General features: G+C 32.9%; 1 protein-coding gene across 2 annotated transcripts in view; it reads left to right on the top strand.

Annotated features, from left to right (window-relative positions):
* Sntg1 (syntrophin gamma 1) overlaps positions 1-23,861 on the top strand; it is a 345,728-nt gene that overhangs the window by 85,294 nt on the left and 236,573 nt on the right. For both annotated transcript variants that reach the window (XM_026395196.2, XM_026395195.2), the window contains exons 7-9: positions 9,603-9,705; positions 13,525-13,607; positions 18,911-19,041. In XM_026395196.2, the coding sequence (XP_026250981.1) occupies positions 9,603-9,705; positions 13,525-13,607; positions 18,911-19,041 (317 nt within the window). The remainder of the gene's footprint in view (positions 1-9,602; positions 9,706-13,524; positions 13,608-18,910; positions 19,042-23,861) is intronic.

Raw genomic sequence — 23,861 nt, 5'->3', positions numbered from 1 at the left:
TATTTATTTAACCTTAGGAAGTTTTCAAACCATAGAAATTTTCTTTTAAGATCATTCAAAAGCATGATGTCAAGATCTAATGGTGGCCTGGATAGGAGCTGCATATAGAAATTAGGAGCACTGGCATATGCCTGTAATCCCAGCTGCTCTGGAGGCTGAGTCAGGAGGATTACAAGTGTGAGGTCCGTCTGAGCAATTTAGCAAGACCCTAAATAACATAAAATACCTCTGGGTTCAATCACTAGTGTCCCCCTACTCTCCCCAAAAAAGAAGTTAAAACCCAAACATAAACAGAAACCTACTTTATTCATATCTCTTAGAAAGAAGTCACTAACTCAGGGGAACATAAACAACAAGCAAAACTTGCAATATTTCCATTTTCTATGTAGCTTTACAGATGTAACTTAAGGATGTAGATCTCTCTTCTTAGTTCTGGGTTTGAAGTCCATTTTAACACTTTCTTCTCTCCTTTGACTTATCCTTTATAGTTACTTATGATTATTCCTGTGGTATTACTTACATACAAAATTTTAATCTACATGGATTTATTATCAGCACATTGTATAAAACTGTGCTGGCTTATTTTCTTCTGTAAGAATAATCAGATATGTTGGCAACATTCAAAATCAGTTCTTTAAACACTAAATTAAAAAAAAAATCTCTTATTATAATTTCAAGTATTTCAAGTTCACATATGTTAAGATTTATTGGAGTTTTGCTCATTTCCAGTGATTTGTCTTCTCTAATATCAATAGGGTATCAATTTTATTATGTGACTTGATAGCATGCTCAGATATTGAGAGTTCGAATCTTCTATCCCTACAACTATTCTTTTTTCTAAGATTTTCTTGTGTGTGTTTGTTTGTGTGTGTGTGTGTGTGTGTGTGTCTGTGGAAATGTTTTAAAACTTATTTATTCATTTAATTTGGCTTTATAGAACATTTCAATAAGTATGCAGCTTATGAGGGCAAGGAAGAAATTTTGTTTTCTGTTCTTTAAAGAATTTTAAATTTACTTCAAAGAAATCTATGCTTATTAGTTAAATTCCTAAGGATTTTGTAGGGTTGATTTTCCATATTTCTTCTGGTGTTTACTATTGGAATTGGGAAAGGTAGTATTTTATTTGTTTTTGCTGTGCTGGGATTTTTGAAATTTTATTTTATTTTTCCTTTATGTTTATTCTTTGGGACCCAGGGATTGAACTCAAGGGCACCCAACCACTGAGCACATCCCCAGCCCTGGTTTGTGTTTTATTTATACACAGGTCTCACTGAGTTGCTTAGCGCCTCACTTTTGCTGAGGCTGGCTTTGAACTCATGATCCTCCTGTCTCAGCCTACAGAGCTGCTGAGATTACAGGCATGCACCACCATGCAGGGCTGTGTTGGGGTTTCATCTCAGGGCACTCCACAGGCAGGATGAACACGGTACCACTGAGCCACAGCCAAGTTCAGAAAAAGAGTATTTAATTTCTAGTATTGATTGAAGCGACATCAACAAGTTACTTGGTTAATTTAACTGTTATTCAGTGGAGTCTATTGGATTTTTTAAGAATCATCCAGTGGTATTTTTAATAAAGAGAGATTATGTTATATTCTCAATGGCTATAAAAGTGATTTTTTCATTTCACTGCTTTTTGTCAAAACTCATCAAAGATTATTGAAAAATCATGGGGATAGAGGGCATCTTCAGATAATACCTGATTTTAATCAGTATGGTTTTATCGTTTTAACATCTAGGGCAGTTTTTATTTGTTTGAAATCAACTTTATTAAACTTATGTAACAAGGACTCACTATGAGCCAGGTGGCACCTGAGGCTATTTAAATACATCTCTGGACAAGATAGAGCTTGCTGCCATTGTATAGCACAGGTTTCAAGGGCAGAGACAGACAAGGGCAGAGGAGAGGTTGTATCTGCTGTAAGTAGATTACATGTCAGCACAGGATGGGGCAGTTTGGGAGATGCTTATCTGCATGGAAAATGACAGATAAAGCAGGCAAGCAAAGAAAGAGGTAGAGAGCTGTATTAATTAGGTTAGTGAGCAAAGAACTCACTGCTGAGATTTCTGAGCAAAGAATAGAGGGAGGTGAGAACAATACCACTGCAAGTGTTTACTTAAAGAGCATGCTGGGCTCAGCCCTAAGCAGGGAGCAGGACAGTGGGTTGCTTCGATCCTCATTTCCTTAGCAGTTTTATTAGAAATTGTTGCTCAGTTTGACCAAATGTCCTTCTAAAGTATTTTAAATATCTAGTGGAAATATATGTCTTTCACTTGTTGATGAAATACTGATAATAATTTTTGAAATTAACTTTATTGACAATAATTTCCAGATTTTTTTGGGGTTTTCTGTTTAGAAATAAAACTATATAATCATAGCACAAATTTGTTTCTTATTTTCTGGACTGAAAATGCTTATACTGTTTTTATAATATATATGTGTATATAGATATATGTGTATAGATGGATAGAGATATAGATATTTATATATTCATTTATATATCATCATTATTATTTTCCACCCACTCATAAGCCAATGCATGAGAAAGGATCCATTTACTTGATGCATTCATGAGGTGGTTATTTTAGGGTAAATGAATAGTAAAGCACATTACAGTTTTTATTTAGTTTGTAAAGCAACTTGTCAAACTCAGTCCTCAATGTCATATTTAAGATCATTTACAGCCAAGATCCAGGACTTTAGGCAATAATGAACTGAGCTCCATGTTAAGGTAAAACTCTAGGTGACCATTCCTCTCAATGTCATCAGCAAAAAGCAATAGTTAATATTCTTCTCTTATTTCTCCTGAAATCAGTGAGGCCAGTAATGAACATCCTTAAAACCCTGCCTCACTACTTTACAGTCTCAGAAGATATGTGTGTGTGCCCTGATGTGTGCTCCCAATTGTCCCACGCAAAGCAGCCATACTCTCTTTTTCAACAAGTGAAAGCCCTGGCCCTCTTGTGATCACACACATGAATGGTGGCTAGTACCTAAAGCTTATAAAAATAGAATGGCCTCCCAGGAAACAGAAGAGTCAAAGAACAACAAAAGATTTTATGAGGTTTTCCTTTTACCAGTAAGTAGAACATAAGAACACCCAGTTTATAAACTGAGTTCTTAGATTTGTAATGAATTTAATATTAAACCCATAAATATCACTTAATTCCATTTCCCTTTTTCATTCTGACTGACTGCTATCATTCACCAACTTCTGTTTCTTTGCTCAGGTACATAACCTAAGGCAATTTGAGAGAATAACTATGCTAATTGGAATCATAAAATGTGAATGAAAACAAAAAAAAAATGATAATGGGATTTGTTGATATTTCCTGTAAAATCAGACAGATATTTCCTGTCTGATTTTACAGGAAATATCTATTTTCAATCATTTATGTTGTATAAACTGTATTTTCAAACTTGACAATATTAGATTGATAGAAAGTGCTTTCAAAGCATAGGAGAAAACCTGAAAAAAAATTGCACACTATCTTAATTCTCTTCACTGAAAAAGTTAATATCCCTACATTAATTAAGAAAAGAATATGAGTCAAAGGCTCAAAACAGACAAATACCTATATGTCTGTGGCTTTTTATTTCAAAGCAGAAATCTGTCCATGGTGAGAGTTTATAGATTTTTAAAGTTCTTAAGTTTCTCAGTTATACTTGAACAGAATTTCAAGGTTGAAGCACAAATGTAAAGATATAAAAGAGAACAGTTGTCCATTACTATTTCTTAGGTACTCAAATGAACTTACACATGTCATATTTGCACTTATTTTTAACCCTACATATTATTTATTGCACACTTTGAATATGAGAATTCAGTTGCTTTATTCCACTTCCTCCTATATTTCACTTTGTCAAAATTCTCCAGTCAGTTATGTACTATTGATGATATCAATGTTGTGTTTATACTATCATGTCAGTGCAAATCCATAATAAAAAATAATAAGATCAAAGTAAGCCAAAAAAAAAAAGAAATCAAAATTGGACTTTGAGTGTGTCTTGAATTTATATAAAAATAAAGCATAAATAATATTGTTATTGTATATAGAAAATCATGATATAAAATATTCCTCTATTGATTTAACTATTCATGTTAAATTTGTTTGTTAATATTAACAAAATCTTATGATATTTTCATATCAATTTTGTACTTAATATTCAACAGTGAGCTCTCTTAATGACCCAATTATATCCTATGTAATAATATCTATAAGTTATTAAATATTTCCCATCCTTAAAATACTGTTATCTCTGCATAATTACAATTTCCTTTTTTCCCAATTCTATTACATATTATTTTCTTTGTTGTTGATTGCATTAAGACCAGAAGAATATTAAGGAAAAAAGAAATAATTGACATTTTTACCTCATTGTGAACTCAGAGATAAATTATTCAATAATTCACCATTAACAATGATATTTAAGTTTTTTTGTAGATATCCTTTGAATATGTAGGATAATAGTGTGTGTACTCAGTTTTCTAAAAGGTTTTGTCAACTTTCTTTTACATCTATGAAAATTATTGCATCATTTTCTACATTTTCTTTTTAGTTTTAATATGGTGAAATACTTTTATTTTTTGCATTGTTTAAAAATATTTTGTGTTGATAAAACCACTCATATTGGAATGCAATTTATATTCAATAAACTCTACATGCTTTAAATAGTACACAATTTGACAGTTTGATATATCTGGGTATACATGTACATATATGTGCCTGTTTGTTATCACTTACATCTAAAACTTTATTGAGATTTATTCTCAGCTCGTTATCTAAAAGTCAACAACATAGTCAAGATCAAATTTTCATTTACCCTACCATTTTATTTTGCCACCTTATGATTCTTTCACTTCTTCTTTCCTTCCCTTTAGTTAGATAACTAATTTGCTTTGTAACACTATAAGTTAGTGTCCATTTTCTACCATTTTATATAAATAAAATTGCATTATGGAGAGTATTTTACCTGACTTCTTTTACTCAGTGTAATTATTTTATACTCTTTCCCATTCTTTCAGTTTACAGTTATATCAATAGTACATTTTCATTTCTTCTTATTGTTGAATAATATTCTGTTATAAAAGTATACCTCTGTTTATTTATCCATTCACCTTTTGATGGAAATTTAAGATGTCTGCAGTTTCTGAGGATCGCAAATGCAGCTACTATGAGCATTAGTGAAAAAATATTTGTAAAGCTTTAAGCTTTCATTTCACTTGGCAAATTTCTGAAAATAAATGTCCTGGATCCTATAGTAGGTTTACATATCAATGTTTTGAAACTTCCAAGGTCTTTTCTAAAGTTGTGCATTTTATTTTATTACATGATCAACACCTGAGATTCCTAGTTCCTCCACTACCTTGCCCAAGTCTGTAATCTTAGGCACTTATAATTTAGACATTTCAGAAGAATTAGAGTAGGTATCTCACTGTTGTTTTAATTTTCAGTTTCCTGGTTTCTAATCATGTCAATCATATTTTTATGCACTCATTTGCCATAAATATAAGTTTCTTAGGGACATACATGCTTAAGAATTTTGCCTATGTTTTCCTGGATCATTTGTTTTATTATTGATTTTTGAGAATTCTTTATATAATTTATCAGATAAAGATCCATTTCCTCATAGCTTGTAGCTCTCTTGAGAGTGTCTTTCATACAACAGAATGGTTAAGATTTTATGACTTCCAATTTAATCATTTCTTCTTTTGTGGGTTGTTTATGTGTAATAATTAAGAAATCTTTTTCTACTGTACTGTCACAAAGATTTTCTTCAAAGTTCACTTCTAGGGATTCTATAATTTTACGTTTTATATTTATATCTCTCATTCACTTTAATGTAGTTTTAGTATGTAGTTTGAGGTACAGGTTGAAATTCTTTTTTTTTTTCTTTTATTTTTAATGATTACGCCTGAGATTCCCAGAGCACTGTTGATTTGGAAGATTGTTCTTTGACTTTTGTTGAAATTTTTTTTTTTAATTTCTATTTGTGCCTGTTTCTGGACACTCTCCAAATTTCATCTGTCTCTCCTTTTTGACAATTTCACATGACTTGATACTTTGTATAATTTCTGAAATCAAGTAATGTTAACAATTGTGAAGAACAAAACTTTTCAGAGATGGTGTATTCTATATTTCTTGAATTTTTACATGAATTTTAGAATACAGTTGTCAATTTCTGCAGAAAAGTGCTGCCTTCACATTGGAATTGCCCTTATCCTACCAGTATTGAGTTCTCTGGTGCACTTATTTACGAATTTTAAAATTACTCTTAGAAATGTTTTGGAGATTTACATGTATAGAACTTCATAACTTTTGTTAATACATAAGTATTTTGTATTTTGTTCTTTTTATAAATGGTGCTAGTTTTTAAGTAAGAAATTCTAATATCTAAGACACAGAAAAATAACTGTTATTTGTATATTTATCTCATACTTTGCAGTGTTGCTAAAAATAACTATTAACACTTATTAGTTTTAGTACTTTTACCCCCTGAATTGTCTATATACATTATCATGTAATCTGGAGATAAAGATTTTCGTTTGGGGGGTGTGGGGGGGATCCTGGGGTTGTGACTCAGTGGTAGAGTGCTCTCCTAGCTTGTGCAGGGCCCTGGATTCATTCCTCAGCACCACATAAAAATAAATAAAGGTATTGTGTCCAACTGCAACTAAAAAATAAATATTAAAAAAAGATTTTTCTATCTTCTTTTTGAATCTGGGTACTTATCCCCTCATCCTAGAATAGTACTCAATTAAAATTTTGAGTAAAGGTGGTTATTATGGATATTCTTTTATTTTTTCTTAACCCAGGGATTTAAGGCTCTCAATCTTTCACCATTTATAATGATGTTATTATTTTTATAGGTCTCCTATACCAATTTGAGAAAATTCTTTTCTGCTATCATTATTTTCAGTGTTTATTACAAACTTCTTAAGGCTGTGGGCTCATGTTTATGACCCAATTTGAGAATTTTTCAGTTATTATTTACATATTTTTACAGTCTTAGTATTCTTTCTCATCTCCCTTTTGATATAAACTTTGTATGCTTTGCTCTTATCATGTGGGTTACTGAATCTATGGTTTCTTAAAAATCTATATCATCTCTGCTGTTCATTTTGGGTAAATTCTACTGTTCTACTTCATCTTCATTAGATCTATCCTTCCTCATCTCTATTTTTGAGCTAATACAGAAATTATTTTATTATGTTTATTATGTTATTTGGTCTCAGATCTATAATTTCCAGTTGGATCTTTGTTATAACTTGAAATTCCTTTGCTGGGATTTTGTAATTTTTCATTTAAAAATTATTTAAAAGATTTGTATTTCCTCTGTGAAACATTTTCATTAGGATTGCATTAAAATTCTTGTCAAACATGTAAGTAGACTTACATTTTGATCTCCCTGGGTGTTTATACCATTTGTGCCTTTGCCCAGATTTGTTGAATATGACTATCCATTGGGGTGGACATACAGGTGAGACCACACCTGCCATTCTCTCCTAACTATGAAACTCAACTCATATGTGACTAAGACTAAAGATGTAGAGATTTTTGAGTACTCTGCTGTCAGTACATTTAGCAGGTGAATTATTTCTTTTATCAACTTTAAATTCACAGAGGATATAGGCATCCATTGAATCTCAATTTCACTTGCAGCTGGAGAAAAAATAGTATTTCCATAGGTTTTTCAATTTCCTCTCACTTCTTAGAATTACCATCATTCTCACATTTCATATGAAGATTATGTCGTATATACTATTAAACAAATATCCACTGTTCCACATATATTTGAGTATGATCATACAAATTGTGGTAAGTTTTCATTTGAATTACTGTCTTTGGAATAGAAGGAGGTCTTAGTTATATAAACATTGTTTTCATGTCAAAATTGCTAGGAAAAAATATAGAATCAGATATCACAAATTACTTTGTATTAATTAAAAGGGAAATTCTCCCCTTTTAGTATTGCTGATACAACAATGATTTATGTTAGATAAATTAAATTCACATAATAGTCATATACTGAAAAAAAATTGTCAGAAAATTCCAACATGTGATTTATCTCAATGTTGTTAGTTGATTATCTTTTCTCTTTCAAATTGATATTTTCAAAGTGATACTCATGGTTGACACATGATTTTTATTGCATTTTTGCCAATTTGTTTATCATGATAGGCAACTATATGTCTAAATAGTTTTCTTTTTTAGCAAGAATTAATTACTTCAAAAAGAGTTTTGTGCTCTATGGTTCCATTTACAATGCATATTTTGTTTTTGTGGTGCTTGGCATCGAACCCAGTCTTGCACATACTAGACAAGTGGTCTACCACTGAGTCTCACTCTTGTATCTATGAAATGAATTCTACACCATGTTCAAGGCTATTTCTATGGCTGAGATTCCATGCTGTTGTTGTCCAAGGAGGTGGAAAGAGTTTTTCCAGATTGAGTGTCCGTCCGGGTACCACTAATTAGGCAAAGGTATGCTTTCTTACTGGTGACCAAGAGCATTTCCATGTCAGTGCCTGTTGTGGTGAGTTGCCCCTTGCCAGTGAGGAAGTGTGGGGAAGCATTAACATGGGGTTTCCCTCTTAGACTCTACCCACCAATATGAGATCCCTGTGTGAAGGGAACAAGCGGCTTCCCTCACTGCACACTTGTCTTAAGAAACTTGCCAGTGTTCCTGGTCATACAGTGCCTCTAAGCAGGGAAGTATTTTCTGACCAAATGGAAAGCACCAAGTAAGAAGGAGTTTTTCTATATGTTTCATAACAAGTTATATTTGCATGTTTATGAACTGATTCTTCACTAACTATTCTTATTGCTCCTCTTAGTTTACATGAGCATTTAAAGTTACAGATATATATCTACAAATAACTCTCCTACATCTTAGTCTTCCTTGAATTTTTAATTTTACATTAATAACATTTTTTGTGCTTTCATTTTGGGAGAAATTGACATTCTTTTCACTGGTATAACTAGACTTTTTCATTCTATAATTCACGAAATACTCCAGGTTTACAGGGAAAAGAGCAGGTTTAATGATGAAATAGGAAAATAATGCCTATTTTTTTGTAAACAGTTTAACTGAATTGGTGTGATTTTGTTTAACTTGAATTAGTGCTTTGGTCAATATCTTCAGCATCTTTTTTTTTTCTTATATTTGCAAAGCTTAGACAATATTCTGGATAATCAGTGCCAAATAATTACTAAATTAATAAACAATGACTTGAACATTACATCTGTCTTTCTGTAGCTTCATGACATTTTGCCTAGTTTTTCCAGATTCCGTGTCCTGGTACCACTAATTAGGCAAAGGTAGTTTAGACCATAAGCCCCAGAAGACCTCAATAAATGTGAATGGACGTGCACATTGTATATGAAAAGGAGACCACCTGGAAAAACAGTGAGGATGGACATCAAAGGCTGTATTATTACAATGTAGAGTCATTGATTCCCTCTTATTTCAAAAAAATGTTTCTGACCACTAAAGACAGACAGGAGGTAGAAAAGACAACCAATAATTTCAATGTTTTGTAATCATATAAAATTATAAAAATAATGATAAATGTTCATTTTAATTCTTTTTATTTTTAGGTTCAGGTTCTTCGAAATGCTGGAGAAGAAGTGACTCTAACTGTTTCATTTTTAAAACGAGCACCCGCCTTCCTTAAACTCCCATTGAATGAAGACTGTGCATGTAAGCACTTTTAGAGAATGGATAAAATATTCACATGATCACATTCATTCTATTAAGCACTATTTTCTGACCAATAATTGGCAATTATTGGTCTGAATATTAGGATGACTACCTAAATATTGACATTTTAATCATAAGGTGTTCTACTAACGCTTATTACCTTGCATGCACAAGGCCCTGGGTTCAATCCCCAGCACCAAAAAAAAAAAAAAAAAAAAAAGGCAAATGTTATTTTGTTTCAGAGTATTCAACACAGTTCTTTTACAACCTGTAATTGAAGAAACATTGTTTGTTTCAATATCATAACAAACATCATTTTGAATTTTGTATTTGTATTGAATTTTATTCAGAATATTTGATAAATACATTTTATTTAGCTGAGAAATGATGCACTTAGTTAAGTAGGAATTTATACATAAGTTGTCCTGAAAAAAAGTAGAAAGTTTGAAGGAAGGATTTTCCTTTGTGGAAATGTAATAATTTAAATAAGAGTTACTTAAAAAAATTCTTTATCAGATGTATTTTTTTCTCTTTTTAAATTTTTTCTAATTAGTTTTACATGACATCAGAATGCATTTCAACTCATTGTACACAAATGGACCACAACTTCTCATTTCTCTGTCTATATAAGATGTAGAGTCACACCATTTATGTAGTCATACATATACATATGTAATATGAGGGTAATAATGTTCCTTCTATTCCAACATCCTTCCCCTCCCCTCGTTCCCCTCTGCCCAATCCAAAGTTTCTCCATTCTTCCCTAGCATGCACCTCCACCTCCGATCCATTATGGATCAACATCTGCATATCAGAGAACACATTTGTCCTTTGGTTTTGGGGATTGGCTTATTTCGCTTAGCCTGATATTCTCCAGCTCCATCCATTTACCTACAAATGCCAAAATTTTCTTCTTATTTAAACCTGTATAATATTCCATTGTTTATATGTACCATATTTCCTTTATCCATTTATCTGTTGAAAGACATCTAGGTTGGTTCCATAGTTAGCTATTGTGAATTGAGCTGCTATAAACACTGATGTGGCTACATCACTGTAGTATACTGATTTTTTATTTTTTTTTTATTTTTAGTCCTTTGGATATAAACTGAGGAGTGAGATAGCTAGGTCAAATGGTGGCCCCATCCCAAGTTTTCTAAGGAATCTGCATACTGCTTTCCAGAGTGGATGTACCAATTTACAGTCCCACCAGTAATGTTTGAGTGCACCTTTTCCCCCACATCCTCACCAACACTTATTGTTGCTTGTATCCTTGATAGTTCCCATTATAACTGGAATGAGATTAAATCTTAAAGTAGTTTTCTTTTGCATTTCTCTAATTGCTAGAGACGTTGAACACTTTTTCTTATGTTTCTTGATCAATTTTTTTTTCTTCTTCTGTGAAGTGTCTGTTCAGTTCCTTAGTCCATTTATTGATTGGATTGTTTGTTCTTTTGCTGTAAAGTTTTTTGAGTTCTTTATATAACCCTGGAGCTTAGTGTTCTGTCTGATGTGCATGTGGTAAAGATTTTCTCCCATTCTGTAGGCTCTCTCTTCACATTACTGATTGTTTCCTTTGCCGAGAAGAAACTTTTCAGCCTAAATCCATCCCATTTATTGATTCTTGATTTTATTTTCGTACTTTAGGAGTCATGTTAAGGAAATCAGATCCTGGGCTGACATGATGAACATTTGGGCTTACTTTTTCATCTATTAGTTTCTTTGCTCTTTTTTGCTGAAATGAAATGCATATCCTCTATTACTTTTCTCAAAATTGATAGATATATGTTTAACTGAGGAATAATCAACCTTCAACAAAATTCGACAATCGTAAATGCACACTTTGTTCAGTTCTGAAAGAGAAAACACCTTCTTAATGCACATTCCTTTCAATCAGAACATAACCTCAGTAACTCTTTCCAATAAGCAACAGCCACAGGAACAAACATTGACATGATTTCCCATCACTATTTTGCCTTTTCTAGAACAATTTGGAATGGAATTATACTGTGTAGTTTTATATTTTTATGTCAGGATTCTTTTATTATGAATAATTTCTTTTAGATTCACCAAAGCTATACATTTCAGTAGTTTGTTCATTCATATTGCTATGTAATATTTCATTGGATATTTCATTTAGGTTTATTAATGTAATCTTATGTTGAAAATACCACATCTATTTCCAGTATCTTGCTATTAATAATAAAACTAGTATAAATGATCTATATAAGTCTTTGGACAACTGCACAATTTTATTGTACTACAATAAAAATCTAGTGGAGTAATTATTAAGTGACAAGATGAATGAAAAATCACCTTATTAATAAATTGCCACACATATTTCTAAAGTGTACTAAATAACACATAAGACTTCCCTCTTACGCATTTTAAATGTACAATACAGTACTGTTAATTATATGCACACTGTTATGCAGCAAATCTCCAGAAATTTCTTAGGTTTTAAAACTGAAACTCTGTATACCTTAAACAGCGGTCTCTCATTCCCCCAGCTCAACCCCTGACAGACAGGCCTATAGTTTTTATTTTTTGTAGTATCTTTATCTGACTTTGGCATCAGAATAATGCTTGTCTTGAGGTTGGAAAAATTCTCTCCTCTTCATTTTTTTTATTGTTAATTCTTCCTTAAATGTTTGGTAGAGTTCTCTAGTGAAACCATCTGGTCCTGAGCCAATCTTTTTAAAGATGTTTTAAGTTCATGATCCAATCTCCTTACTGGTTTTGTCTATTCAGATTTTTCAAAATTTCTTCATTATTCAGTATGAATGGGTTTCATATTTTTCTTTTTTTTTTCTTGTCTTTTCCTCCTTTTCTTCCCTTTCCTTTTGGCACTGGGGTTGAAACTGAGCACTTTACTAATGAGCTGTATAGCAAGACCTTTTAATTTTTTTAAAAATTTGAGACAGGGTCTTGTTCACAGTTGCTGAGGGTCTTGCTTAGTTGCTGAGGCTGGCCTCCAACTCACGATTTTCCTGCCTAATTCTTCACAGACTAAAGGTGTGCAGCATCACTTTTAGCTGTGTTACATGTTTCTACAAATTTTCTAAAGAATTAAAGAAAGTATTTGTGACACACACACATAACAATACTATAACAATTGTGTTGAGATCACAATTGCTAATTCTTTATTCTTATACAGGGAATATTTTCAATGTAATAGTAAAGAGACAATTTTATAGTAAGAAATAAAAAAGGAGAATAAAATATTTTATATTTTGAACAAATGGGTTATGATAGGAATATCACCTACCTATCTGTGACATTTAAATATAAGTATGGTATTTCAAATAATGATTAGAAATGATTGACATTAATAGATCATATTTTAAGTATTAGCAACCACAAAAATCATAATATTTTAGAAAAAAAACAAATAATCAGAAGTCAAGAAATAAGTTTTGTAATCTGACCTGTATTAAAGTCGGATTATTAAATTATGGTATATTGAAAACTAATAGAAGTCTTTAAGATAAACATTGCTAATATTTAAAAAAATAGATATCACTGAGTTTCTCATGAGGATCATTACAATTTCACAAAATTAGACAGATTCAATGAAGGATAAAATTTGCTAGTAGGTTGAAATATGACACAAAATGAAACTTTGTAGAGAAACAAAATTTTGCAGTGCCCCAATACCTTACTTGCAAAACTCTTGGGTATAAGGAAAATGTAATTTTATTTTAGAACCTGATTTTTTTTGTCATTACTGAGAATTAAAGAAAGTTTAATGTGTAATGTGGCCATCTAGAACAGTGTGGCATCCTAACTGGTGGGATATTACAATTTTGTCTCTTGCAGGTGCTCCAAGTGACCAGAGCAGTGGTACCTCTTCTCCTCTTTGTGACAGTGGCTTGCATCTCAACTATCATCCGAACAATACAGTAAGCCATCCTAGGCATAGTTAAGACTAATGAGGAAGTAACACACACTCACACACACACATGCCAAGAAGCATATGTGTACATACAACACACACTCCCACACACAAACATACCCACACCCATATACATACATATATATATATATATATATACACACACACACACACACATATGCTTACACATTTTTTCATAGACAAATAACTATTAAATCTGATTTATTTTATAAATATTAAATTTTACAATTCTTTGTTCCTTCATCACTTATGTAATAAAATAAGTCAGGAAGAAAAAAATAAGTAGGCCAGTGATCTTATTTTACTTTATTTATTTATTTATTTATTTTTGAGATTTCTCTCCTCTCAGGATTTTCTATATTAAGTACTTTGTTATGAAAGCTTTTAACTTGGACAGATCACAAATAACATGATGCAATCATTATGGAACATTTTATATTATATGTAAGTCCATACTATATATTATTTGACATGATTTTTATCATTTTCTCTTTTAATTATTTAGCTAAAAGTAATTCTTTAGTGTTCAATTTCTTAGAAATCTCTCTGTACAGACAGGAAATTACAGCAGTCACAAAATCCAACCTATACATTATATTAAAATGTACATAAAATGAACATAATTGTTTCAGACTTTAACACATTTTTAATGTTTATTTCCACTTGTATATTTTAGTGAGTAGATTTTTTTTTAATTTCATAAGTATTTTTGAAATTTCTTACATTTCAACTTTCAAAATACATTTCAAAGATAAAACAATTCTCTCTGGTAATATGTAGATCTAACAAATATACCCTGGGTTCACATTTAGGAAGAGAAGCAAGTTGACTTTAAGTAATATTTTATTTCTCTGTTCCATGTATTAAAATATACAAAGCCTCTAGCTTCTCCTTCTGACTTGCATGATTCATCCTCAGTTTGCTGAATTGTGGCATTTTATTTCATGTTTTTGTTTTTGCATGTTCAAGTCCAAATGGTCTTAATTGTGCCCTACTGCACCATAATTATTCCTTAGCTGAATGTCTAAAGTCACCAAGTTTTCTGTTTTTCTTTTTTCTCTTTTCCCCTTATAGAGAGGCTTTGGCAAGACCAATGTTTATTGTTACAAATTTAAAGATATCTTATAACACCAAAAACATATGGTTATATTTATCTGATATTTTTCATTCTATAGATAATATTTAAAGCACCGATAACCTGAGAACAGAAAGATCTGAATGATTTAAAACTTTAGTGCCCTAATGTGAAAACTACATTTTTTGTGTGTGTTCCCCTCAGATACTTTTTTCAATTCAATGGATTAATTCTCCAACCAAGGTTTTTTATTTGTTTGCTTTTTCTGTTTTTTTTTTATGTTGCTGGAGTTGAACCCAGGGCTTCATGCATGCTAGACAAGTGCTTGACCACTGAGCTACACTCCCAGGCCCGATTTCTTTAATCCTTTAGCTTTCAAGATTTTTTTGCCCACTCCCTTTGTTTTCCTCCATGAGATTCCTTTAACACTCTCAGTGCCCCTGCACTTCCTCCTACATGCTGGTGCACCTGCCCCTAGCTGCAGTGTGGGCTGCCTCTTCCCACACCTCACTCCTCTCATGAGGAGCCCTGTGCTCGGGAGCCAGTGGGCCCTGGGGGTGGGAAGACAAAGGCAGGTCCCTTCAGAGCCTCAGCAGATGGGGTGGTGCCCCTCCTTCAGGGAGCTTCATCTTTGGCCAGGGTGTTGCCACTTCATCCTTGGTTCCTCCAGTGCTCATAGGTTTCTTTTGAAAAATTTCCCTCTATGTGTTGTTCTCACAAGGATCTCCATCTCCATCTCATCTCTCTTCCTAAGATCCCTTGAAAAAATCATAATAATATTTGTGATTTACTTCAAAATAGGAGAAAGCTGTTTGGTAATGTGGATCTAATGCTTGTCTGATGTCCTTGGACTCCTCTAGAATAATGAGGAACAGAGAAGTCAGAACAAAAGGTCTAAGGGAAGGAATTATTCTGGTTTGTTTTCAACTCATTTTATTGTTGTACAGAGAAACAACTATGGAATAATGTCATCATTTAGAAAGCTATAATTATAGGGAGAAAATTACTCAGTAGTTCTATAGATGGATATTACAAACAAATCCAGTTGTATAAGATTCAAAATACCAGTTGCCACATTTTTTTTTCAAATTGGAGCTATTTCTTCTCATTTGCAAGAAGCATATTTTATTCTCATTTTTAGCATTACAATTGAAATGTCCTTTGACAATGCTAAGGAAACTTTATTATAAAGGTGCTTATAATGTTTTAGAAGATGAGAATCAAGATGCATGTACATTCAGATTAGATAATATTCAAAATAAAGAAGATAATCTCAATGTGTAAGATTTTTAAAACTTGCTGAGAATCGTGGAAACACTTCTCTTGGTTTTAGGGAAGCCATTAATAATGATTCCTGACCCAAGAAGTTTAAAAATCACAGCTACAGACAAATTCATGAAATAACTTTAAAATAAGCAGCTAAAGAACAGTAGTGTTCTAATATATATTAGTGTTCTAATAGGAGGCAAGGGCTATAGAGATTTTGAACACCTGACTTAGCTGAGTTTAAGAAGTTTAGAGACTACAAACCAAATGTATGCTCTGCTGTTCACATGGAAAATATTCAACTTAGCAAGCCTAAGAGAAAGTGACTTCTATATATCTTTAATATATAAAATATCAAATCAAGATTCTAAAGGAATACCAAAGAACACATATATTTTCATATATGCTAATTTGTGATACCTACCAATATTTTTTGCAAAACATTATGTTCACCTTTCCATGATTATTATCATCTTCAATGTTTTATATTCACTTTCCATTATTATTATCATCTTTAATGTTCCATTGCCCTTATTTTTATGCTCTTTAATATTTTCTATCCTGGACATTCATGAGTTTATTCATTTTTAAATAAGCTGCCTAAAATATGTAATAAAAATATAAAGTAATGAACTGAAAAAAAATCTGAAACATTCTTTCCATTTTTCCCCCTCTGATAATGAATATAAATGCTGTGCTGAGATTTCTCTTTGGAATTAGAGAGGTTTGGTGAATCCTGGAGTTGGTCACTGACTGGCAGGCTGCCATGGTGAATTGACAGCTGTAGAACTTCTCAGGCATATGCATGTGTACAGGGTCCTAGGAGTGGGTTTCAGCTGTGGGATGATGGAGGCTGTGATGTAGGACTGTTTACATGCTGACCACATATAACAACCAAAATAACAAAGATACTCCACATCCCATGCTGACCACCCATGACATCTTCCATGAAGAACTGACCTCCCAAATGGACTGACATTTGTTATATATGGTGTGAGACCAGTAGAACGACTGATTTAAAACCCTGGGACGCTCTAGCCTAGCCACAGAAACCAGTCTGTTTGCTCAAGTCTGGCACACAGCAATTGTTTTCCCATGTAGTCTCTCGCAGAAGAGTGGCAAGTAATAACTCATTGCTTCTAAAATAAACAGGTTTATTTGGTTTTTCCTCTGCAAGATGAGCCTTGTAATATTTTTATCTTGCAAAGATGTTCCAAAGTGTTTAAGAAGATAAAAAAAACTCAATTATAGAGAAAGATAATAAGCAACAGTAATAGTACTATTACTAGAAGTAGTAATGATTTCTCCTGGAAACCTCATGTTTAGAAATAGGTCTGCCCATTATTCAAGGTTATTTCTTTTGAAAACACATTACTTTCCAGTATTTACTTACTGCAACTAAATGATTCTTCTAATCAGCCTGTTGTTATCCGTGAATGTAAAAATTCTGTTAGCCTTTTAGAGGTACTGAAATTAGCATTGAAGCTTGGTGATCTGTTTTGGTCTAAGCGCTTCTTCATTTATTACTGACTATAATCTTACCAGTTATTACTTTTAATATCCCTACTTTGTAAATAGGCACAGTAAGACACAGAGACTTTAAATAACTTGACCTTAGGTTAATAGACTAGGCAGTTGGAAAATTGGGATTAAAACCTGGGTGGTCTGGTTCTCATTGGGAAACTGAGCCACCATCCTGTTGAATTTTCCCCAACTGACCCCGTGGCACATGTTGACCATCTGCAACATCCCTCATGAAGAACTGAACATACATCTTGTGCTGACTAATTAGGACATAATATGAAACATTGCTTTTTTGTCTTCACAATTACCAGATAATCATTATAAGCAATTTTGTTTTAAGCAAAGGACATGCATCTCAGAGGCTGAGTAGTTCAATTAGTCCCCAACAGGAGTCCCCTCCCCTCACTGGCTGAACTTAGCTAGTTCAACTTTTTGAGTGTTTTAAGCATCTCCAAAGATAGTATATCCTGAACATAATATTATTCTTTTCAAATCCATTTAAGGAAATTAATTCCTGAAGGTAATGCTCAAACATATTTATACAACTTTAAATCTAGATTAAAATAAATTCTTCTAACACCATCACTCAAAAATCAGTGAATAGATGTGACAATTCAGCAGTTCTCTGGTCAAATGAAACCAGAACACACTTACACTCTGTGTCAACTGCTGTTGCAAAACAGTTTTAACAATGAATCTGGAATAAAACGATGTGGAAATGCTCAAATTTCCTGACATCTCCTCAATAAATGAGGGAGGAAAAAAGACACCCATCAAGACTTATATTTCATGTAATTTCAAACCAGCAATAATTGCCTCAATATGACATCAAAACAATACAAGAAAATGTCAGGTTTTATAAACACGAAGCTAAAACAATGAGCCAGAACTTCCCTGAGCAGTGTTTTGAAATCTGTTTTATAGAAAGGCACATTCATTCAAAAATATTTGCAAGTAAATGATAAATTATATGCACTTATAATGATGCTTGCCTAGCACTTAGCAGGTACTCAGAAAATATTGTCTAATTGAAAGAATAAAGGCTCCTTTTTATTTTTGTTGCATTCTGCTGCTTTGCCCCCTCTCTCCCACTCCTCAGTGGATTCAGTTCTGCCACACCTTCTTTCCTCCCTTCCACATCTGCACCCCCATGTATTTTCACTAGCATTTTTTTTTTCATCTGAATGAATCCTTCCACACCTTCATGCAGAATTCCATTAACAGAGAGGTTGACAAATACAATTTTAGTGTAAATCAGTTTGGGTTTCTTCTCAGGAAGAAAAAAGTCTTTACAAATATTTAACATGAAGGAAAAAAAAACAACAACAACAGTGACCCACAAATGAAACGAGTTTCTGGCACAGAAACCCAAAGCAGGGAAGCAAACATGAATCTGAATGTTTGAACATTTGTTTTCTTTTCAGGACACCCTATCATGTTCCTCATGGCCAACATCTCCAGGCTTGAGATGGGAGAAGCGATGGTGTGACCTCAGACTGATCCCTCTGCTTCACTCCCGCTTGTCCCAATATGTTCCCGGCACAGATTTGACTCGGTGAGTTCACGTGGGCTCTGTATCTTGTCGATTGAAAAGAAGAGACCTGTACTCCAGCTTAACATACTATGCCCTCCCATGCCAACGTTTAGCATGTTTCTAAAGGGCCAAGTCAGGATAGATGGAGGCAGTAAGGGGACTGGCCCATCTGGTCACTCCTCTAGCCCAAGGTTGCCAGGTAAGCAGCCATATGGTTCACCTAACAAGGTCCTCTCTACTGCTTGTGGCTGTCCAAGATATCCTGTAAGTGCATTAGGGAGCATCTCCCTAGAATGGCCAGTGTTGGAAATCACCGCAGTGTGGATATTCTTGTCTTCCTTTTATTTATTTAATGATATTGACTACTTTTTGTTATACCTTTGACCCATGGAATATTTTAAGTATACAGCAAATTTTTTTAATGAATTTGGGATTTTCTAATTATCACTTTTGTTATTGCTTTCAAGTATAATTTCATGCTGGATGATTTCAATCCTTTCATATTTGTTGAAGCTTGATTTTACCCTCCTGATGGAAAATTGGGAAGACATTTCCATATGCCTTTAGAAAGGATGAATATTGTCATTTTTAATACAATGTCACACATATTTCTAGTAGGTCATATGGGGTTTTGAGTGGTTCTGAGCTTTGGTATTATTAATGATATTTTTGTTTTTTTATGGTGCAAAGTATTTAGAGGGATGTGTTACAAGTCTCCCATTTCCATGATAGTATTTTTCTCCTTTTAGTGTGTGTCAGCATTCACTGTATATATTTAACTTTATGTTAGTGTATACAAGAAGATTTAGAATTATTCCTGATGTGTAACTTTGCCTTTATGATACATCCTATGTCTCTGAAAATATCCTTGCCTTCAAGTACATTTTATCTCCATTAGGATAAATACTAACCAGATTATGTATTGTTCTATACATTTTATAAACTCCTTTTTCAACTCTTCTTAGTTATTTAAAGCTATCTCTTCAGATTTGTATATATTTGGATTTCCCCTTTTTCCTTTTTATTTTTAATCCAAAATAACAATATTAGTCTTTTAATTAGATTACTTAGTTTAGTTGCTTATAATGTGATTACTGATCTATCTGGGACTGCATCTACCCTTCTAATATTTTTGCTGAACAAAACACTAGCTTTTTGTGATTGAATGTTTTATTTTGATATAATTGTGAATTTACAAGTAGTTATGAGAAATACTACGTAGAGACTTTATATACTTTATCTATTTTTCCAAATGGTAATATCTTGCAAAAGCATAGTGCAGCATCATGGCTAGGAATTTGGCATTGATAAAATCTACAGATCATTCAGATTTTATGTGTGTGTGTGTGTGGGGGGGGGGTGTGCATGTATGTGTGTCCGTGTGTGTGTGTGTTCAGTTCTACAAAACTTCATCCCATGTGCATACTCCTGTATTTACCAACAGTCAGCTACAAAACTTCTCTGTTTTCACGAGAATCCATCTCTAGCCCTCTGACCTTGCTGGCACCTGCCTTCCTATCCCACGGTGTCTCTAATTGTGAGAACTTGTTCTGTTCCTTATCTCTCTTTTGTAATTTAAAAAATACTATGTAGCTTTGTTGTATGGTATTTTTTTCTCAGCAAAATTTCCTTGAAATTCTTCCAAGTGTTTGCATTTTTTTATTGTTCATTCCTTTTGCTTTTCATAGTACTATTTTATGATGTAGACATACCACATTTTAAAAATTGATAATTTGGAGGATATCAGGTTTGGGGTGTTCCAAATAAAGATACTGTGAATATCTGTATAGTCATTCTTGTGTGGATAAACATTTTTATTTCTTAGGGTAAACACTCAAGAGTACAATTACTGGGTTGGATTACAAAGCATGTCTAGTCTTTTAAGAATCAATTGTTTTTCTAGGGTGATTATAAAATTTTACATTCCCACCAGAAAGGTATAAGTGATCCAGCTTTCCACATCTCTCTCATCATTTGGTATTGTCAGCATCTTTATTTTACCTCTCTGATATATGTGTTGTGATATGTCCTTGTGACCCTGATTTTCATATTCCTAATCTTTTTATACACATACTTGTCTTCAGTTCATCCCCTTTGTTGAATGTCTGTTTAGTATGTCTTTTGGATATACTAATGGATAGTTTGTTCTTTAATCAGTGAAAATCCATTATATAGTCAAGGATAAAGTCCTTTATCTCAACATATTGTTGTTTTAATTTAGCCTAAATATTAAACCATACATGTATGACTTATTAGTTTAATATAAATTTTTTCTCAGAAAATTCTAGAAATTTAAAACACTTTGTCTTATTCATCTGTTTCTTGCCTTTGAGAATGTTTCATTGATACATATGTTTTAGATGTTTCAAGATATATTATTCTTGCACATACTTATTTATTCAAATATATCCTTCTAGTAATCTTTCTGCTTTTATTCATTCCTTTATTTTGGTTCTATTTACCTTTTGCCTTAAGAATTATCTTAATATTTTCACTAATGCTTTTTTTATCGTTTGTATTTTTCTTTAGCTTTAACTTTAAAAAAAAACTGTCCAGTTACATTATGTAAAGAAACTTAGCTAAATTAATTTCAAGGAAAAAAGGAATTATTTGGATGAGTCCAGATGACTGTTTACATTTTTATTTTTGTGATGTTTCAACACATCAACAGCTTTTAGCAACTGAAATAATGGCACTTAATAAATATTACAGTCATTAGAAGTTACAGACATAGCACTATTCAGAATGGCTTTCAAAGCAATTCAGATTCAAGAGCTAATTTATTATTCACTTATGTACTCGATAAAGATTGATTTAATGTCTGTAAGTGGGAGGAATTGTGTTTGGTCCTTTCCTTGAAGGTACATAAAAACTAATGGCAGAGGATTCTGTTTGTGGGTGTTGTGATAGGAAAGATAAATAAACAGCCCATGTTGGCAAATACAACAAATTAATTACCCTCCAAATCTAAGGTATTATTTTTTTGTTGATTTTTGCCAAAGGCCATAATTTCAAACTTTGATCATATAATACCTCTCATCATTAATTGCATCCAAGTTATGCTACTTTCATGATATTGTGTCAATTAGAATTGATACATCTCAGCTTATAAGTGATGAAAGGTTTATGTTTATTTCATATCAGTGGTCTTGATTCATAAATATCTATCTGCTTTAAAAGTTGAAGCAGGTCATAATATTGCATAATATTGTAATAACAAAGGTATTAAAATAGGATGTAAATCTTATGAAGACATTGGTAGTTTTTACTCTCCTTGAACTTGATTTTCCTTATGTGAAAAATGAGTTTATAAAAGTGTGCATGTGTGTGTGTGTGTGTGTGTGTGTACATTTTAATTTGGAAAAAATAATATGTTTCTTTATTTAGCATATTTCATTGCTCAAAAGGACTCACTGTGGGGACAAGTGCATGGAGTGCTGTGTACCTGGCATATGTTAAGGGTGTGTGAGTCGAAGACCACTCCCCTTGTGCTAGGTGTGAGTGGCAGGCTGCTTACCCCATATGCAGAGCCCAGGGCATGAGGCCATGTGTTGTAGTACTTGTGCTTGCTCCACGGCCCACTCCTCCATCGGTTGCTGCAAGGACAGTTAGCAGAGATTGCATTGGTGGCTGTCTATATTTTGCTTAGGTTCTGCCTGAGTATATATATATGGTTACTGCACAATAAAATCAGAATTGCTTCCTGCTTGGTCTTAATTAGCAACTCTGCAGCCACACTCTCCTCTACCCTGTTCTGTGGACTTCCTCGCTGGATGAGAGAGAGCCTATGCAACTCACTACACATTTATTGAATGAATTTTAATGGCAAAGAATTTCATTTGTTATTTGGCAGAAGTACCACCTACTGTTTGTGTCTTCAACATTATGAAAAACAATATTCTTGAAATGAAGACCAATGCTTTGTACCCATACCTTGAAAATTCCAAGTGACAACAGAATTTCTAGTTCCTTCCATGAAGATACACCTTGATCATCCTGAGGAGAGGGTATGTGAAGTGGTGCTATTCTGGGGACTCAAGAATGAAATTTAGTATCTGAACAGTTGGCAATGGTGGTGCCTACGAGAACATGCCTTTCCATAAGCCAAGAACGGAGTCTACACTAATGGATGCCAGACACAAGGCAGGTTCATAATAAGTACTCAATTCATGGTTTATTTTATAGATGGACTTTTTGGGGCTGTATATTTTAAGGGCTCTAAAGAGGATGCAGAATCAGTGAGTATATAAAGCAGAAAAGTAGTACAAAGAAAAAGCAGAAACTATCTATGATACTGTAATATAATAGAAGTTATTATAAATGAAACTTGAAATAGCAAAAAGTGGTTGGAATACCAAAATCTGAGGGTGTTCAAGTTCCTTCTGAAAAATGATGTAGTATTTTCATATAATCTACTTGCATTCTCCCTTATACATTCTATAATCTCTTGAATGCTTATAAAACCTAATGCGATGTAAATGCTCTGTAGATAGTTGTCATACCACATTATTCAGGGACTATTGACAAGAAAAACATGTCTGTATATGTTTATTGCAGAAACCAATTTTCCCCCAGTACTTACCATCCATGTTTGGTTGAATTCATGGAGGTAAACCCACAGATGTGGAAGGCTGACTGAATGAGTATCTGTCTCTGGAAAAGGTCATACTTTAGAAGACTCTAGACCAATTTAGCTCAGTTCTTTCAAACTGGGGTAATTATTTTGCCAATTTTTTCCTATTTGTTTTATTTCTTAAGTTTGTAAGATACTAATTCAAGGGTACATACTTATCATCTGCATTTAATATGTGTTATAGCCAGAGAAGGATAGTGTATTAAGG

The sequence above is a fragment of the Urocitellus parryii genome, chromosome 7 (assembly GCF_045843805.1).
Source record: "Urocitellus parryii isolate mUroPar1 chromosome 7, mUroPar1.hap1, whole genome shotgun sequence".
NCBI classification, from domain to species: Eukaryota; Metazoa; Chordata; class Mammalia; order Rodentia; family Sciuridae; genus Urocitellus; species Urocitellus parryii.
This window is presented reverse-complemented; position numbering and strand designations above follow the sequence as displayed.